At 43.6% G+C, this 18,656-nt stretch overlaps 1 protein-coding gene across 3 annotated transcripts in view; it reads right to left on the reverse strand.

The window, feature by feature from the left end:
- Positions 1–11,566: 11,566 nt before the first annotated feature.
- DDHD1 (DDHD domain containing 1) overlaps positions 11,567–18,656 on the reverse strand; it is a 70,594-nt gene continuing 63,504 nt past the window's right edge. For 2 of the 3 annotated variants that reach the window (XM_057426289.1, XM_057426287.1), the window contains 4 exons: positions 18,163–18,312; positions 16,750–17,002; positions 15,301–15,486; positions 11,567–12,597 (listed from right to left, as the gene is read on the reverse strand). In XM_057426289.1, the coding sequence (XP_057282272.1) occupies positions 12,416–12,597; positions 15,301–15,486; positions 16,750–17,002; positions 18,163–18,312 (771 nt within the window). In that variant the 3' untranslated portion in view covers positions 11,567–12,415. The remainder of the gene's footprint in view (positions 12,598–15,300; positions 15,487–16,749; positions 17,003–18,162; positions 18,313–18,656) is intronic. The other variant, XM_057426288.1, reaches the window with a different exon arrangement.

Raw genomic sequence — 18,656 nt, forward strand, 5'->3', positions numbered from 1 at the left:
TAAAGGTCATCTAGTCCAAGCCCCCTGCATGGGCAGGGACACCTCCAACTAGGTCAAGTTGCTCAGAGCCCCATCCAACCTGACCTCGAATGTTTCCAGGGATGGTGCATTTACCACCTCTTTGTGCCAGTGTTTCACCACCCTCACCATAAAAAGTTTCTTCCCTACATCTAGTCTGAATATGCCCTATTTTAGTTTAAAACCATTCTTCTCTGTCTGATTGAGATGGGGGATTATTCCCCATGATAGTGGTTATTCCCCAAGGCACCATGCTGCCTGTGCTGATCCAAAGGCAGAAATACATGGAGTGAGAACAATGGGGAGCATGAACTGAAACGACGAGCAGGAGGGAGGTTTAGTGTCACCTTCTAGGGGATGGATGGGGGCACTGGGCCCCTGCTGCCCTCCCATTTTGCCCTGTTGTGATGAACAGGGCCAGGACATGCAGACTCAGGGTTCACCATGAGCCTTCCTATGCAGAGGTGCTGTGCTCACCTGCTGACCCAGCACTGGAGAGCACAGGAGAGCATTTATTGTTTTGTTTGTCTCCCCAAAGCTCTCTACACCAAGCACCATCTGCTTTTGGAAATCCCATCTCCACGCGACAGCCCAAATCTTGACCCATCTGCCTGGCACTGGACAGACCCTTGGAGGTCCATGGCACCCTACATCAGCACTATCCCCCATGCAGATGGGCAAGGGCAAGTCCCCAATGCTTCTACTTGTCAAGGGACTGGAGAGAGGGGAGGTGATACAGGAAAGTATCTCAACTGCATGTTTGAGCACACAGACAGCAAAAAGATATTCCCAAGACCTCACTCATTTTCCCCCTACGTGGAAACATGGTAATGGAGAAGAGGAGAGACCTATTTTGGCTGTCCAATGTGCTTTTACTCCCCAGGGTGCTTTAACTGAGGTCCTGAGAAGCCACTGCCGCTTACACTGAGCTTGCAGACTCCAGCTCTTTATTTTGCTCAGCTTTAAATAACGTGAATGTTGGGCTCCATCAGTTCCTTTGGGAATTTGTTTTTTTTTTTTTTTTTAAAGGCAAAGTCCACGAGACTGAGCTGCTAGAATATTATTTCCAAGTATTAAGTCCCCTGTCCTTCCCTGCAGGGCTGTGGTGTGGCCAGGCATTGCTGACGTCTTTCCACTGTGTTTTGGGCATTGGAGATGCTGCCAGCTGAGTGGAGAGTGGTTATCCCAACATTTGTTCTGTGTAATGAAACACCTCTGCCTCCTCCTCCATCTCTCAAGTGATGACATTGGATACTGACAGTGCCAGGCCAGGAAAAAACAGAGACAGCAGCACTGGAAAGAACAAGAAAGAGAACTGGACAGCAAAAGAACCCAAAATTCTGTCAAATCACATGGAAATTTGGCACTGTCCTGCAGGAGTCACTCCTGGATCTCAAAGGAGAGGTTATCAAGGCCATGTGGATAACCAGCATATGGAGGATTGGTTGTAAATGAGGTGTACTTCCTCTAAGGGCCCCAGTATGAAGATGGGACTTGCTGTCCAATGGAACAAGCCCCTTTTTACAAGAGCCTGAGTTCTGGGAGCAGGCCTGGCATCTCAGGTCACCTTAGCACACGTCACCTTCTGTACCCAAACAGTTTGTGGTCACAGCAAGTCATCTCAGTGTGACATCCAAAGTGGCACAGGGAAAAGCAGCACTCAGGCTTTGTGGAGGGGCAGGAGAATCTGCCTCCCAATTTCTCCTCTCTGGGAGAGGTGCCAGGATCAGGCAGGGAGACTCTGTGGTGCTGACTCATGATGCCCATACGTGTCTGCTGCCGTCAGCCCAACACCTGGGGATGCACCGCTGGAGAGTCACTCAGCTGGAATAACTTCCTCTGTTCATTGCACCAGCGGAGCAGCCACTGGGAAAATTCCCAGTGTGGGTAAGCCCGGAGTTAACTTTCTAGTCAAAGTTGTAGGAAATAAGAAGTGCTGCAAAGGAAAGCACAAAGGCTGGCACATTTCTGCTCTCCTGCACCCCAGAAGATCAAGCAGATGGGGATTGTCCTGTGAGGCAAAGCAGACTGGGGGATGAGGGTAAAGGAGATGCTTCTTTGCAGGGTTGCTGCACCAGAGATCATGGGTGACGCTCCCAGCAGGGCAAGGCATGCTACACGTTCATGTACCAGCTAATACAAGGAAGATACAGGCTTGTTTCCAAGCACTCTGGCTTTGGGCCAGCCACTTAACTCTCAGCATCTTGGTTCCTTTAGCTGAAAAGCTGTTCTTCCAGGCTTCTCTGGCATCTCCTGGGCAGTTCAGACGTTGGGAGGTGAGGATGGGGTGTACCCCTACAGCCCTGCTGCAGCAAGCTGTCACTGGTGGGGTGTGATGGACACTGGTTCTCAGGAAGCTAGTCCCATGCTCGCAGGTGCAAGCATGTTTTCTGCAAGGTCAGGGTCAGGAAGCATCATTTGAATGATTTATAGACTGCTTTTCTGGAGAGCTGTTTCCTTCTGTTGACCAGGTGCTGGAAGCTGCCCACTGGTAAGGACAGGATGCTGGGAGTACTGGGTTGCCTCTGACAAGAGCCTTTTGCTCCTAACTCACCCTCTCCAAGGAAATTTGACATCAGCACCGGAGGTCACTGCACTGATAGCTCTGGGGGGCAGCAAAAAGAGGTCGGAATAAAGTGACTTAAAAGAAGTCAGGAAGGGACACGTCTGTCCGTTTGTCCCTGTAAGCTATTTTGCAGCCAGCATTTCCCCTCCTTAACTTGCAGTGATTCTAAAAGCATCATGTTGCAAACAGGTAAAATGCCAAGTTCACCTAATCCAGAAGAGAGATCTCTTTGAGACTCCCCTGGGCATTTCCCAGGCTGCCGAGGCACAGCAAATCCTCATGCAGGATGCAAACAGCACCAGCAGCATTGGACCAGGGCTGCCTGGCTTCTGGAAAACTATCTGTGGGGCAGAAATGCTACAAAACCACCAAGCACCCAAGGACCAGGTAAGCTTGGTGCTCCCTCTGATCTCATGGACACCCATCCTCTCCTCCCAGGAGCTGGGATGTTTTAGAGCTCACAGAGGCAATTCACAAAGCTAACTGCAAACTAGAAAACCTTATGTCAGGAAGAAGTCACAAGGCATCCTAACCAGAAGCATATTTGGGGAGTGAGTCAGTGGAGGGGGAAGCAAAAAGAAAGTTGCACCCTTTTACTTGATGAAAAAAGCATATGGCAACAGCCAATATTGTGAACAATATTCCCCATTCCAGCAACCGAGCCAGAAAGAAAACTCATGACTCAACCGTTGCATTTCATCCAAATCTGAAGAAAAAATCTCGTTCAGGAGGGGTATCTTCAGGGAGAGTCAGCAAGAACTGAGTTAGCTGCTTGATTGAGTTGTTTGGAGAGGTTAACATTATTTTGCAGAAGCTTTTAGGTTCATTTTAAAGCCCTGATTTAAACACAGCTTAGACTGTGGAGAAACAAGTGCACTCCACAACCATATATAACGCACAAAATATATTCATTTAAGCTCGTGTACACACATGGTTTCTCCTGATATCACAAAATAAACTCAGGAGGACCTTAACACTTAGACAGAAACAGTTTGCATCCAGAGCTCCTGCTTCCTCCAGAAAGCTGTGAATATGCCACCATAAATCATAAATCCAAGGAGGCCAAGAATGCCATTGCGATTATGGGATCTAACTAGAAACTGGCAAAACATTTACTGCAAGATTTGTACAACTCTGATTTTCTTTGGGTAGCTACAATAAAAGAATGCAGGACCAACGTGGTCTGCAGGCGTTTTCAGGCACTGTCACCTGCTAAGGCTGATCAGAATCAGAATTCACTGCAGGAAGAGGCAGTCTGGGGCAGCAAGTCCTCAACATTTTTTTCCTCAAGGCTTTGTGGTTGCAGATGTCAGAAGCTGCAGTGTTTGGTCAGCCCTGTGACTTATGAAAGAACGTCAATAATCCCTAGAAAGCAGCCTGGCGATGGTGGGTGGGAAGCTATTGCCTGCAAGAGGTCAGACAAGACATATCAGTCCCTTCTGACTTCAACTATCTGACAGTCTCCAAGTTTAGGCAGCTCTGGATAGGGAAGTGGACACTCGTGTTGCCTTAGCATGGAACTGCAGCCCAGCTGCCCCTTAAAGGCTGCCCACTGAAAATGGGCTGGGGACCATGCACCAGGGAACCCCATGACTGGGACAGGCTCCCCAGAGACACACATGTGTGTTGTGGGCTCCCTGCTCCAGTTCTGGGAGGTCCCACCTAAGCAGACAGGATGCAGCCCCCCTTGCAGGACCATCCCTGGGCTGAGTGTGGTCACTGGAGCAATTAAATATCACTGGGACAAGCCTTGCAATAGCAATGCTTTGGGTAAACAGCGGTGCCTTGGTTCAGGTGTGCTCACAGTGTGTAGGAAGGGATCACTCAACCCCAAAGAATAAGAGGGTGCTGGGGGCAGGCACAGGACAGAGCCCCTCGCAGGAGGAAAGGTCTGTAGCTCTCGCCCTGCTTGCTGCCATCCGCCTTGCACCCACATCTCGTGATGGGAGCATCAAGCTACAACATGTGGTGAACACGTGCTGGCTGATACGCATCAGTCTGTTCCACAATGCTGCCAAGCTTTGCCTTGATTTAATCAGCACTTCTGCCTGTTTTCTCTCCCCCCACTCCCCCAAATGCAGATGTGGCCTCTCCAACACGGAGGAGATTGCAGGTTTCTTTCATGACAAGCAGAGCAGGCATCGTTGGAAGGAACGTTTCTATCCTCTTCCCTTTTCTGCAAGCACCACAAAGCAGCTTCACCTCCCTCCCTTTTCCCTGCTGATTTTTAATACTCTAGCTTCATATGAAAAATTAAAACCCCCACACTCGATTGCATGCAACGACCAGTCTGGTAGCCATAAAGGAGAAACTGAGTGTGCCAAGAGACAACTGTCCCATCCAAACACCATGCTTTGTAAACACCAAATATGCAGCTGCTGATTTAGTCTAAGCCCTTCCTGCAAAGCCTAAACACAAGTGTCACATCCAAGCTGTTTAAAGATCCCTTTTCCAACAGTATCACATCTCATACAAACCACAGGGATTAAGTGAAGGACCCTTCATAATCCGGTATCTTAAAACTAGCTGGGGAAATAGCAGTGAAGCGTCACAGTGGCAGTGCTGGAACATGCTCCTGTAAGACACCAGCTGGGGGATAAATGGTTTTGGAAGTGGTCTGAACTTCTTTGCAAATAAGACTAACCATTTCCGTACTGAAAGCACACCTAGCAATGCTGAAAGTATGTTAAGTTTAAAAATAACTCAAGTATTGGTTATTTAAAAGTAATTCTGAATGTGAAATTTTCTGACAAATCCTGCACTATTAAATATTGTGGAAAATTATCTGAGCAGGACATTGGTGTTTTTAGATAGAAACAGGCAGAGCAGCTGCAAGAAATGGTATTTTATTTAAGAAACAGAGAGAGAAGCTAATGTGGGGCAGATGCCCAGAGAATTGCCAAATGAAAACCATCTCTTCAGATAAATCACTGAGGATTTCAAAACCATGCTCCCCTTTCAGCTTGACAGAATGGGAGCGGGCAGATAAAACATTTGTGTACGTTTAAGAGGGCTCTTCCCACCTTGCAGAAAGTTTTGCTATTTACATTTCCACGTCAATTTACAACAGGAAGCAGCTACCCCGGGAGCCGGTGGGGGAGTCTGTTCCTGCCCAGCAGGACACCCAGTGACAAACTGCAGGGCTTGCGGCAGCGGCAAGGGGAAGCCCGGTCCCTCCTCCTGGGATGGCTTTTGTGACACTGGCCTACTCAGCACCCAGGTTTCACGAGCCCTTAGACCATGCCCATGTATGCCAGCTCAGTCATTCCAGGGAGACCTTGGAGCCTTCTGGTACCTAAAACGGGCTACAAGAAAGCTGGTGAGGGGCTTTTTACACGAGAGTATAGGGACAGGACAAGGGGGAATGGCTTTAAACTGACAGAGGGGAGACTTAGATAAGATATTAGGCAGAAGTTCTTCCCTGTGAGGGTGCTGAGGCTCTGGCACAGGTTGCCCAGAGAAGCTGTGGTTGCCCCATCCCTGGCAGTGTTCAAGGCCAGGTTGGACGGGGCTTGGAACAACCTGGTCTAGTGGAAGGTGACCCTGCCCATGGCAGGGGGCTGGAACTGGATGAGCTTTAAGGTCCCTTCCAATCCAAACCATTCTATGATTCACAACTGCCTTTTTCACTATTGATCATAATCAAAATATTGATATTAGATAACCCTAACCCTAACCCCACCTGCTGGGTCCTTACTCTGCAAAACCTGAATATTTGGCATCCAAAGCACTCAGTGCATGTTAGTGACTCAGTTCTGAAAACACAAGCTGTGAAGATACATGAGAGACTATGCAGTCCATCAGCCTCTTTCTGCTGGTAGCACACATCCATTACCAATTTTGGGTAGGCGTGATCGGCAGAAGTAGATGGAAAGAGATCACAAATTTAAAATCAGCAGAGCTACTCTCCTTTCCCCCTTCCTATGGCTTTGGTTTCCAACCAATCTGGGCTTTGCAGACAGAGGAATATGAACAGAAAACCAGAATTCAATCCTCAGATTGCTGAGAGGCTGTTGGGCACAGTCCGGAGCATGTGGCAGTACATGAGAGTGGTATCTGCTTGAAAGATTCCAGGGTTCAGTGCTGGCCAACTGGCAACTCAATGCCAAAGCCTTGCATTTCTCCCACCTAATCTATATTATACATTTTCCACCTAGAAAAAGGTGGGAAGAGCAACGAGTGCTACTTTGAACACAATCCAACACTCACCGATGTCAAGGGAAAGACCTTTGTTTCAGCCAGGTAGGGATCTGGCTGTTAAAGAAATAGCATAAGCAGCACTACATTGGTAGCTCGAGGTGGTCTGTCACGTTACCTGTGATGTCCTATCAGAGAGGAAAAAAAATCTGTTGAAAATTCTTTTTTAAAATGGAAGTCAAGGATTTTCTTTATCAAGGGGTATTGTGAAATGGTAAGGCCCTTTGAATAGCTTCAAGTACAAAGTATGGGACTACTCTGAGATACTGATTTTCAAGCAGATATTGAAAGAGCTGTAAACCCAGCAATAGCAACAAAATGGACATGGGGTCCTTGGAGCTCAAGCATCTGGGCAGAGCTGCAGTCTGTAGAGAAGTTCACACTTCACTTCTCCCATGCCCATGCTCCAGGGAATGGGCAGAATAGCAGAAGAAATGGTATTTTATTTAAGAAACAATGAGAGAAGTTAATGTGTGGCAGATGCCCGGAGAATTCTCAGTGAAATCCCTCTCTTCAGATAAATCACTGAGGATTTCAAAACTGTAAAGAGATTGCTCTCGGGTCATCTCATGTTTGCAGGGAACTCTGACTTTTCACTCAAGGGAAAGGCTTGGCCAAGGTCTGCTAGTCAAGAGCTGCTGTAACTACAGTGGGGGACACAGGACATTATTAGGGCAAAAGGCTGATGTTATAATTCGCTTTCCAGTGGGACTAGAGAGCACCAACCCCCGGGTGAACTGAAACTTTGATAGTCAGGCATTTCTCTCCATGGATTAGGACTTCCCCTGTTATTCCTTGGAAGAGGAGACTATCTCAACACACTGTGAACTTTATGTGCAGTTTTAGGTGCTCCTGCAATAGCACACAGAGAAGCACAAAACACTGTGTTTCTGTAGCAAACTGTGTGTCAGATGGGCTTCCAGGGAATGCAGGAGAAACCCAAAGAGCAATGAACCAGTCTTGGGAGAGGCCAGCCCAGATCCACTGCTTGCTAACAAAATTAATTGACAATGCCAGAAAATGCTTTGTCAGTCCCAGAGTTAAGCTGACTGATGGCAGCAGAGAAGACAAATGCAGTGAGAGAGAACATGCAAACCCATCCTGAAAGCTAAACACATCCAGCTTGGCTTTGCTGATGCTGAGCTTTCAGTTCTCCGGGATCACAATGGTAATACATGCCTCTTGGGCTTCAAGTGGGTTTCAAAAGTTACCCTTAAACTCTTGAGGATGCACAGGCCATGCTCTAACAAGCACAGAGCAAACTTCAACTCTAGTGGACAAAAATCAAAGCAGTAATGAAAACCAAATGCTTCAGAAGAGGCCCTGAATGCAATGGGTAAGAGAGAGCTGTACTAAAAAATACCTATGGAAGAGAGAAGGAAAAGCTAAACAGAAAGGTATTTTTTGTGAAAAACTACTAAATGCAGATCAAAAGTGGAATGCAAGCAAAAGGTCAGGCTGAAGCCCCATCTGAGAAACCAGAAAATGGGATTGTCACATGGGTGCTGTTTAAGAAAAGATTTAAAGCTTTTCACAAGATCGGCAAAGACAACAGGCACAGACTCTTGGGGGGGGGCAATGAAAAGTGGTCACTGCAATTGCAGATGGAGGGCAACCAGTAAGATAATGCTTAGAAAACAGAAAATAACTCGGTACACGTGGCAGGTTATTACTGGGTGTTGTGTGTAGAAGCTTACTGATGGTCATTGAAGATGCATGGCAGAGACTGAGATGATCTTGTAAAACACCGTGGGTCAATCACCTGCAGTCCAAGTTCAAAAGAAAAATAATACAGAATCTAATCATAGAATCACACAGAACAGTTTGGGTTGGAAGGGACCTTCAAAGGTCATCTAGTCCAACCCCGCTGCAATGAGCAGGGACATCTTCAACCAGAGCAGGCTGCGAAGAACCACATCCAGCCTGGCCCTGAATGTCTTCAGGCGTGGTGCATCCACCACCTCCCTGGGCAACCTGTTCCCACCTCTTGGATTGCCTACAGCTTGCCATGCTATGTTTCCAGCAGATGTCAGGGTGGTTGAAGTCCCCTGGCAGGACAAGAGCCTGCAAGCGTGATGCCTCTTGTAGCTGGAGTAAGAAGGCTTCGTCGACAGTCTGTAGTAGGCACCAATCACAAGGTCTCCCTTGTTTCCTCAGTCCCCGATTCTTACCCACAAGCTTTTGACCTGCTCGTGGCTATTCTTCAGAAACAACTCTTCACGCTCTATACCTCTCTTGATGTAGAGGGCAACCCACACACCCTTCCTTCTTTGCCTGTCTCTTCTCTTCTGAACAGCCTGTAGCCATCGACAGCCACACTCCTGTCATGGGATCCATCTTACAAAGTTTTCAGTATGTGGAGGCAGAAACCTAATCTCCAAGCCAATAATGGAAAAATGGGGAAATACAGATTTCAAATAAACTTGCTGGGCAGAGGGCACACAAACAGACATTAACTATCTAACTGCAAACAGTTGAACTCAAAGTGAGAAATAAATCAATCCCCACTGATTCAGCTACAGGCAGTCAGCTCAACTGACAAGCAGCACAGGAAACGAGCACCAGGACAACAGAAAACCATGAAGGATGAAGAGGTGGCAACCAGGTGTAATATAGATATGAAAATGCGAAACATATTTCAGGTAAGCCTAATACTATTAATTAGTAAAGGAGATTAAGCAATTGAACCTGGCCAGCTAGACTATCATGGTGAAATAAAGCAAATGGCCTCTAACTCCAGAAACACTCTGGAGTTAGAGTAAGAGGAAGAGGAAGGAAGGCTGTAGTAAAGCCATGACAGAATAATTATGAGCAAAGGAATGGATTTTTTTTTTTTTTAAAGGCAGATTATCTGCAAAAATGACCTTGTAGTAGAAAAACTGCATACGTCAAATTTGGACAAAGCACTCCTGGCCAAGTTTCACTGAACAGCCCAGTATCAGTCAGAAGACTGACAGCAGCACAGTACATTCCCTTATCTTGGTTTCTCAAGAAAAACCACCAGTCGACACAGCTTGTAAAGCTAAACATCATTCTTGCAGAAGAAAACAAGTCAGTAATTGGAAGCCAGGACATTCCAGCTCTATATTATGCCACAGACCATCTGACCAGAAAGTTTTAAGCATGAAATTTAGACTGTAGCGTGCAGAGACGTGACCCTACTTGAATCCATGATATGCCTCAGAATAGAAATAGGGCAACCCCTTTTCTAACTTCAAAATTTACTTTTCAAGTAGTATTTAATCTTTGCAGAAGGATAAGAAAACTTTTCCGAGGATTAAAAAGATGAAGGTCTGCCCACAGCACTTGTAACATCTTTGCATACACTTTAGAAAGTAATCTCCATTTATTCTTCCGAGGTATGCTTCATGTTCATAATTAACTCTGGAGCTTAGGAGATTCTCCATGAAGTTACAAAATAGAACAGTCTCATAAATACATGTGACCATTAACTCAGAAAAAATGCAAAGCGATGAGCAGGCTTTGGTCCTTATTATGCCTTCGCCTACCAGCAATATGGTTTACTTCTCAGCTATATCTTCTCCCTGATTTACCATGGGGCACGTACATCAAAGTAGGATCTCATCCCTTATATGGAGAGCAGTCAGCAAGTACCAGCATGTTCTGATGCGAGGGGAACAGCTATTCCATAAATCTGAAACATGTTCTGGACAACAGCAGAGTTTACACAGACCACAAGAATTATAGGAATTAACTCGTCTTTTGTTTACAACATTTAAAAAGAGAGCTAGTATAGAACCAGCAGTGTAAGGGGATAACACAGCAGTGACATGATCCAACTCAAAGTACTGAAATACAAACTAGGCACATTTGGAAATGTTTTGCACATTCTAAATATAAAAGAAGAGTCTCCTTTTATGTTCAAGTTCTCCTAATTAGGAGGAGCTGATTAAACAAACTTATCTGGAAAGCCAGTAATGTAAACAAAAGCCTGCTTTCTGGAGCAGAGGTGTCAAGCTTCCTTCTATTAGAGGGTTATTTTAATCTTTTTTAATCTTTCACCAACCAAGGTAAGCACGTCAGGCAAGAGTTACAATTCACCAAGGACAAATGGATTTTTTCAAGATCCACACCAAAGCAAGGTCCTTTACACCATCCGAGCCACCCTCTTCCCCCAGAATTTCAGAAAGGGGCATCTGGGTGGTTTCCACATCTCCAAGCCACTGGTTGAGTCCGTCTGCTAGTGTGGGCAAAGGATGCCACATCTGTTACACTGAGAACACTGCTATTCACCAACACCACAGCCTGATCTATTTTTTAGTAAAAATTTAGATTCAGCAGCTTCTACATATGCCCTAAAGATCATAAATACCTCAGCCAACTGCAGCTCAGAGGCCATGTATCTGACACTTCTACTCCAGTCTTCCACGTTGTTTTAAAAATCTCAGCAATGACCTCTTAGTGTTTCATTTGGAGATTATTTCCTATCATCACACCACTTCTCTCTTGACTTCTCTTGAATTAGTTTCAGGTACAAACCTAATCTAAACTCTGGTATTTTCAGGCCTCACAGAATTTATTTTATGCTGCTCTCTTTCCTCTTGATAGGATCCTTGCACATGTATATAATATATATATACACAAATTATTATACACATTTCATGCATATGCATACATACGTTTAATAATAGTAGGCAAAAGACAACTGGATCCTCGTCAAACCAAGCCTAATGTGAAGTAAAAACCTTCATGTGCCTGAGAAACATTTGGGACCTAAAAAGCAAAGGCAGTTACTTCCCTGTGAGAAGAATGTGACTGATGCCATTTGTGTGAAACCACAAACATTTATTTTTAATGAAAAAATACTTAAAGTGTGCCACAGTGCCATATTTTCATTTGAATAGTCGTACAAAGATATGTATTTCTGAGGAAAAGTCTTCACACTGTAGAAAATAAATGTGGTTCTTAAATTATGTCAAAAGAAACCTGTAAAAAAGTCATGTTTTATACACTGGAATAAAATGAAACAATTAGAGATAATAATAAATTATAAGTACAGTATTTCAATATTTGCTTCATGCTTTTTCAGCATTAGTTTCTAGATGCGTCACGTACAATATTCCCTCAGAAACCAGCAGTCAGAATGGCCTTTCAATGGTACTGTGGATAATAGGATGTGGAGCTGAGTAAACTCCTAGAAATGATACCACCGTTTGTTATCACCCGATACATAAGACATCAGAACATGGCAGTTTTAGGTTTGTATCTAACATATATTGTTGTTAATGGAAATTAATATTTTTTTTTTTAATCAACTGAACTTTTATACTTTAATGAGTTGAACAGCAATTATGGTCATTAAGTATGTCACCCAAGCACACTGCACAACTGTGCTTACAGGATGCTACACATTGTATTGGCTTTTTATACAGTCAAAGTTGGCAAGAATTTGGAATCCTGTCAGGTCTAATTAAGCACTGCAAAATGTTTAAAACTATAAAGTGCTTTTAAATACAAATAATTTTTGCTCCTTAGAAATAGGAAAAATCCAAACATGCACTTAAACCTGAAACCTCCATGCCCTATTTACTACAGTTTAACAGTAAAACATCAGTTTTGTGCCACTGGTTTTAAAACTTCCTTTCCCATCCCGCCCCATCCCCAGTCAAAAATTCAAACAGCGTCCATACTGGATTTGTCTGTATCTTCTTGGTCGTGTTTGTACATGAAGGTTAGAAGGAAAAAAGCAATATCCAGAGATGACCAATAGGCAGTGTGTGATGTGACTGCGGACCAGTATCTGCTCTCCACAAGACCTTCCCTGAGCTCGAAATCAATCCTGTGCTCCAGTTCCACTAGAAATTGAACAAGAAACAAAAATCATGTTAGAATTGTACGTCAGCAGAAGAAAAAACACCAGTGAGTTTCTCATAAGCTTTGGGTTCTGATTCTGCTTGCATATAAAGTACTGTGGCAGATACACCTGCCCTGACAAAGACCTAACCAAAGCCCATGAAAGCTCCCCACCACAGACAAGAGCCTGGGAGAGCTCCTGTGTGCACTGGTCTTGTCCCACCCTCATTGTGGTGGTCAGCAGATACAAAGATGAGGAAGCTGGGTCTTGAGCCAAGGGAGGGCTACGTAACCATGTCTGACCACAGCTCAGATTTAACCAGGGCAGAAATGAAGCCTCTTGGGCAGCCATTTGGAGCTGGTCCCCCTTAGAGCAGTGGGCTGCAGCTGGGGAAGCTCTCCTTGGGTCAGGACACTGCCCAAGGGAACAACTCGAGGTTGAGAGCCCTCCCTTCATTAGGTGAGTGATTGTGCATCTTGGATCATTGGCTGTAAAGTTTATGAATCAGCAGTGTAGTGACAAATCCATGTGACATCCCAAATTTGTAGTTGGTACTTATAGGAAGAGCTTTAATTGAGTTTGAACATTGTTTCATTTAGCCTCAATTTATTTGTTCTGTGACAAATACACAAAATACCTCTGTTTACCTTTAACAGTACATTCGTTATTAAAAATTACAGTTGATTTAGAGGTGCATATACTCTTTCATACACACGCATTTAGCACAAACCTGACTTAAGAGTGTTTAGTTCAGAGGGGAAAAAAAAAGGGGGGGATAATTAAATCTAAAGCTTGGAAAACCCTGGAGTTTTTTAAAGCAGCTCTTTTCCTTGTATAAATACATTTATTTATACTATACAGTCTATGTCCACTATGCAGAAGTATCCATCAAATGTTGAGGCCCCATTAGGAAACACTGACTTTCAGAAGGCAGATGCTCAAAACATTTTGAAATAAATGGACTTCTCCCATCTTTAGAGGCTCTACAAGGAGACTACACCCAATATTACAAGCCCTTTCTGAAAACCAGCCACCCCTACGCCGCACTAGCCCTTTTAATTTCCAGATTATTCCACATATATTTCAGCAGTTATCCTTTCATTTCAGTGGCTGCTTTGATCAATACCACATTTAAAGCAATTTTCACTGCATATTTAACTGGGCCATTGCCTAACCTATTGTTAAGGCATTTTAGCAGTTAGAAAATCTCAACGAGGAGCAACAGAATAAAAAGGACAAAACTAAAAGCCTGCTTAGCTACAAAAGCCAAAACCCCATATTGAGTAAAGAAACACAGCCATTTACCAAAGCCAGTTTTCCAAGGAATTTTAATTCTTGGCTCAAAGAGCACATAAAGCGCACAAGCGCTGCCCCGGCACTCATGGCACAGCAGCGCTCAGGGAATGACAACCCTCTGTGTTTTCACAGGAGTGCTGCAAATGCAGTGAGGAGAGGGAGTCAGAGCCTTCCAATACCAGGAGATGACCAGAGTCATTTCCACTAGGATGCACATATTCAAAAACACAGTTGCTCTGCAGGAAGGACGCCCCGAATGATTCTGTCTCCCTCTGATGAGAGGCCGTTACAGGAGCTTGGGAGGCAGCCAAACCCCACAAGCTGAGCGGCTGCCCTCTCAGAAGCAAATACTTTGGCTGTGGATTGCATCACTCAGTTTGCTGCCTCGCTGGCCTCTGCTCCATGTTCGCCTTCTATGGAGCAGGGGCAGGCTTTCAGCAAAGAGGGATGCCGGCAGCATGCAGAAAGCCCTGGACATACCAATCCCCTTCCCCGAAAAGGGGAAGCTTCACAATGTGCCACTGTTTTCCTCAAGTTTAAAACAAAGTCTCTGTCCTCAGATACTGACTTGGACAGGCTATCTGTTGAAATGAGCAGTGATGAATGGACAGCAGTGCATCATATGAACGCTATCACAAGATGCAACATACTTGGGACTCCTTAGATTGCAAAAAAACCCATCTTGCAAGAGTGTCAATGGAAAGCTTATAAGTTTAGAAATAGAATCAAGTATGAATTTCTGTAAAGGAAGTACTTATACTAAAAAAAAAAGAATAAAAATCTCCCAGCTGCTAAAATTTCACTTTCTGTTCCAGGCAGTTCAGATCGGGACAAGGGCAGCTTCTGCTTTCAGTCATATGTGCCTTTAAATACAGATTGCTTCAGAATTACAAATGTATGGGAAAATTTAAATCATTTTACAATAAATGGTGAGGGGATTCTCTGCAGCAATCATTTGCTTTTCCTAGGAACTACTGATATGCATATATCATTAGCCAAAATTCATACACGCATACATATATATATTGTATATGTATGTACAAACATACATACAGATAAACCTCCTTTAAGAGGAAAAAAGATTAAAGAGAGAACAAAAAGTCAGTCCTTGGACAGTCTTAAGATACTCAAAAAGCAAGAACAGATTCAATACAGAATCATAGAATCATAGAATAGTTAGGGTTGGAAAGGACCTTAAGATCGTCTAGTTCCAACCCCCTGGCATGGGCAGGGACACCTCACACAAACCCATGTCACCCAAGCCTCTGTATTTAACACTTTAGAGCAAACCAACAAAAGTAAATAGTGGCACATGTTATTACGGTATTTCCAGCTTCCCACAACACACAGACATAGCCCACTGAGGGTCTTGTTTCCACAGCGCTTGGAAAGCGGACTCGCCACTAACCTGCGGGTTCAAGGAAGCTCGAGCTGTTGCTATGCAGTAAAAGGGGCTCCCCAGCCGCTGCAGCCTTCTTGTCATCCTCCTCGGCTCCATCTTTTCCTGCCTCGAGTGTCTGTGGGGTGGCTGTACTAGATCGACCAAATCTTGAAAAAAGCATCCCACCGAGGCCCTTCCCAATGCTTGCAGCTCCTGCATTCAAGAGGCAAACAACATAAACAAGGGCAGCTACATCAAACCACAAATTAAAGTCACTGCAGCACCCATCAATTAGAGTTGAGTGACAGACGAAGGAAAACACTATTCATGCTTTTCTACGATGGGAACAGCTTATCTGACTTAAGTGCACGCTGTTTATCATGAGACTAGTGTACAAGCAAAAACTATAATTTGGAAACTGCAGCTATGGGAAAAATACATAAGAACACTTCTGCAGCAAGAAATCTGGTACTTCTAAGGATATGTCACGATTCCCCTTTCACAAAAGGTCTAAGACTAGGACAAAAATGCTTTGTAATAATGTTAGTATCTTTTGCACGCAACAATCCCATCAGGACATTTAAGACATCCCTCTCATCAAGGGTCCGTATGTTGGCATCACCCTTATAGACGTTTGGAAATGCTGTATGATCCTTTAAAAGGACTCTTTTGGTTGCTCAGGAAGAGGGTGGTAAAAGTTAAGAACAGATATGTGATGTTTTCTCCCGACTCTGCTGCCACCTTATGGACAAGACATTTAAAGTTACTATAGTAACAGGAACAAGCAACCCTGCTTTGACATACCAGGTATTTCTACTTAAGGACTAAACTGTTTTTATATACTTAGTTGACTGGGAGGATTCCTGGCAATAGTCTTCTTCCAAATCCCACAGAGAGAGCTAAGATAAGCCTTGAGACAACAAAAACTGCAAGTACATATTCAAATATATACTCCAGTGAAAGTGAATTTAAGCTCACTTAAAGCAGGGCTTATTTTGAATCAGAAAGCTAGGAGACAGACTTCATAATAAAACAGCCTGAATTTCCTACTTTGAAATCATGAGTTCAATGTAACTGTAACAGTTTACACAGAGTGATCTTTCTCCTATTTGCCAATACCAGAAAATGTAGTCACAAACCAAGCTTTAATTGATTTTTTTTCCCCATGAAGTAGAGTGGACACTATTAAATCACTAGGATGTTACTTCAATAAGGCAGACAACAATAAGACAGCGATAGCATAAACTCCCAGACCCACAACCTCTCCCTGCAAGCCTTGACTCTGGCATATGTAAACTATGTTTTCTTCAAAGTAAATGTCACTTGAGATTAAAACAAGCTGTTCACCTAAACAGAACAAACAGAAACAGCCAGGAATAGTTTGGTTATGATTGTACCTCTAACACCACACCACAGAGCGGTGAAGCTCAACAAGAAAGTCCTATATATAAACCAAAAGAAATAAAGAACAATTACCTAATATACCTGCTTTGCCTATGTTTGTTATAGACTCCCCATAGGGGCGTCGAGCCATGACTGGTGAAGTAGTTGGGCTTGGTACAGTTGACACACTTTCACTGTCGGTAACTGAGGTAGGTTCTTTTGTCGGGTTGAGAAAACTTGGCTTCATACACTCATAAGGTAGAGGGTTTACAGTGGTGTACCAGTGGATCTGGACAGGTGAAATGTTGCTGTAGTGTTTCAGAATTAAAGGTTCTAATCTATAGGCCTGCAAGAATAATACAGAAAAGAAAATCCTGAGTATCAAAACTGAAAAAGCATATTTCCTTCCATATCCTGGTCCTCTCCAGCCCAAAATCCAAAATATCTGTAATGAGTGAAGCCTAAAAAGTGACAATATGGTGGTGTTATATTCTGGTTCCCCTTTATTTTCACAGCTTAGAAGATGTATTAGCTGCCCAGTTGCTTGTGCATTCAGTTCTGCACATTTTTCTGCCACACTTCGACTACATATTATAAATGCGCACACTACTGTTAACAGATGTTTGTTATTATGCATCGACAGAGCAAATTTAATTTAATTACAGTTAAGCTGATTCTGCACAACACAGCAGAGAAGGAGGAACTGGCTATGTAGACACTTTGATGACTCTTCATTGATCTCTGTGCAAACCATGAATTGGTGTCCTTATTTAAAAACAATAATTCTATCAATTCTTTATTTTTCTTTGTTTACATAGTTATAAAAAACTATTCTGCACTTCTTTATCTTAAAACTAAGTAAAATTGCTATTTGCAGAGTGGGACCACAGACTGCAGCTTCACCAATTGCCCCAGATGTCCCAGAAAAATTCTGGTTTAGGAGTAGCTTGAGCTGAACGAGATCTTGAGCAGAACCAGCACGTCTGGATTTGGAATATACCCAGATTCAGGTAGAGTTTATATGCACAAAAGTATTCCCAAATTACTATTCTACAGTTAGAAGGAAATCGCAAATCAAGCTTGCATCAAAGAAGTTACCAAGGTGATGCAGATCAAAGTTCCAGCACCCTGCCTTTTGATAAGGGCAAACACTGGCTGCCTATGGAAGCATGTAAGGGCAAAGCTATACCAATACTACTCTCCCAAGTACTACCTGACCCTCTAACAATCTGTCACTTAGGACCCTTTGATCAAAAAATGGTGTCTTTGTTTTTCCTGTAGGATCTTATGAACTGCTTGTGAAACCTTTATTAACAAGCAGAGTATCTTAAAACAGATGATGCTTAATGGAAGTCAGTAAGTTAAATGCAAGTGGAAACTTGACCGAGAAGGATTATTTCTCATGTCTCTGGGGAAAAAAAAGCACATTTGAAAACCGCACATTATCACACAGCAGATGCTTAATAATAATCAAGGTAAAAGATTGCAACTGACATTAAAACTCACCACTGGATCTGTTGGGTGAAAAATATTTAGTAAGCGATTACAAATTGTCCTGGGCAGAATATGGTCTTGACTACCAGAGTTTCCTGGACGGATGCCACGCAATGCCAAAAACACTGCTAATGGAGATCCCATACAGAAGAAATTCTCTACCTAAGGAGAGATTTCATACACATTAATAAGGATGGAAATTATGCTTTCTAACATAACTGGTTTTGATTTGCATCTTTCGACTGATTTCTCAGTTTCAGCTGAGGACTCCTACAGTAGTAGTTAAGTGAAAATGAGGAAGACCATTATAACATACCTACAACGTACATACTGTAACACAAAGGTTACACTTCTCATTTCCCTCTGATGTGAGAATTACATGCTGTGGTGCTAAATAGCTGGAAAACTGAAAAACAAGTTGGATATTTGAACTGGAAGAGGTCTACCAACACTGGAAAGGCTGGAGCATGAAGAATTTGGAAGACACTAAGGAAATGTGATGAGTT

This window comes from Pezoporus wallicus, unplaced genomic scaffold, assembly GCF_028554395.1.
Source record: "Pezoporus wallicus isolate ANWC-B61680 ecotype Strahan unplaced genomic scaffold, APGP_CSIRO_Pwel_v1 contig_8403, whole genome shotgun sequence".
NCBI lineage: Eukaryota > Metazoa > Chordata > Aves > Psittaciformes > Psittacidae > Pezoporus > Pezoporus wallicus.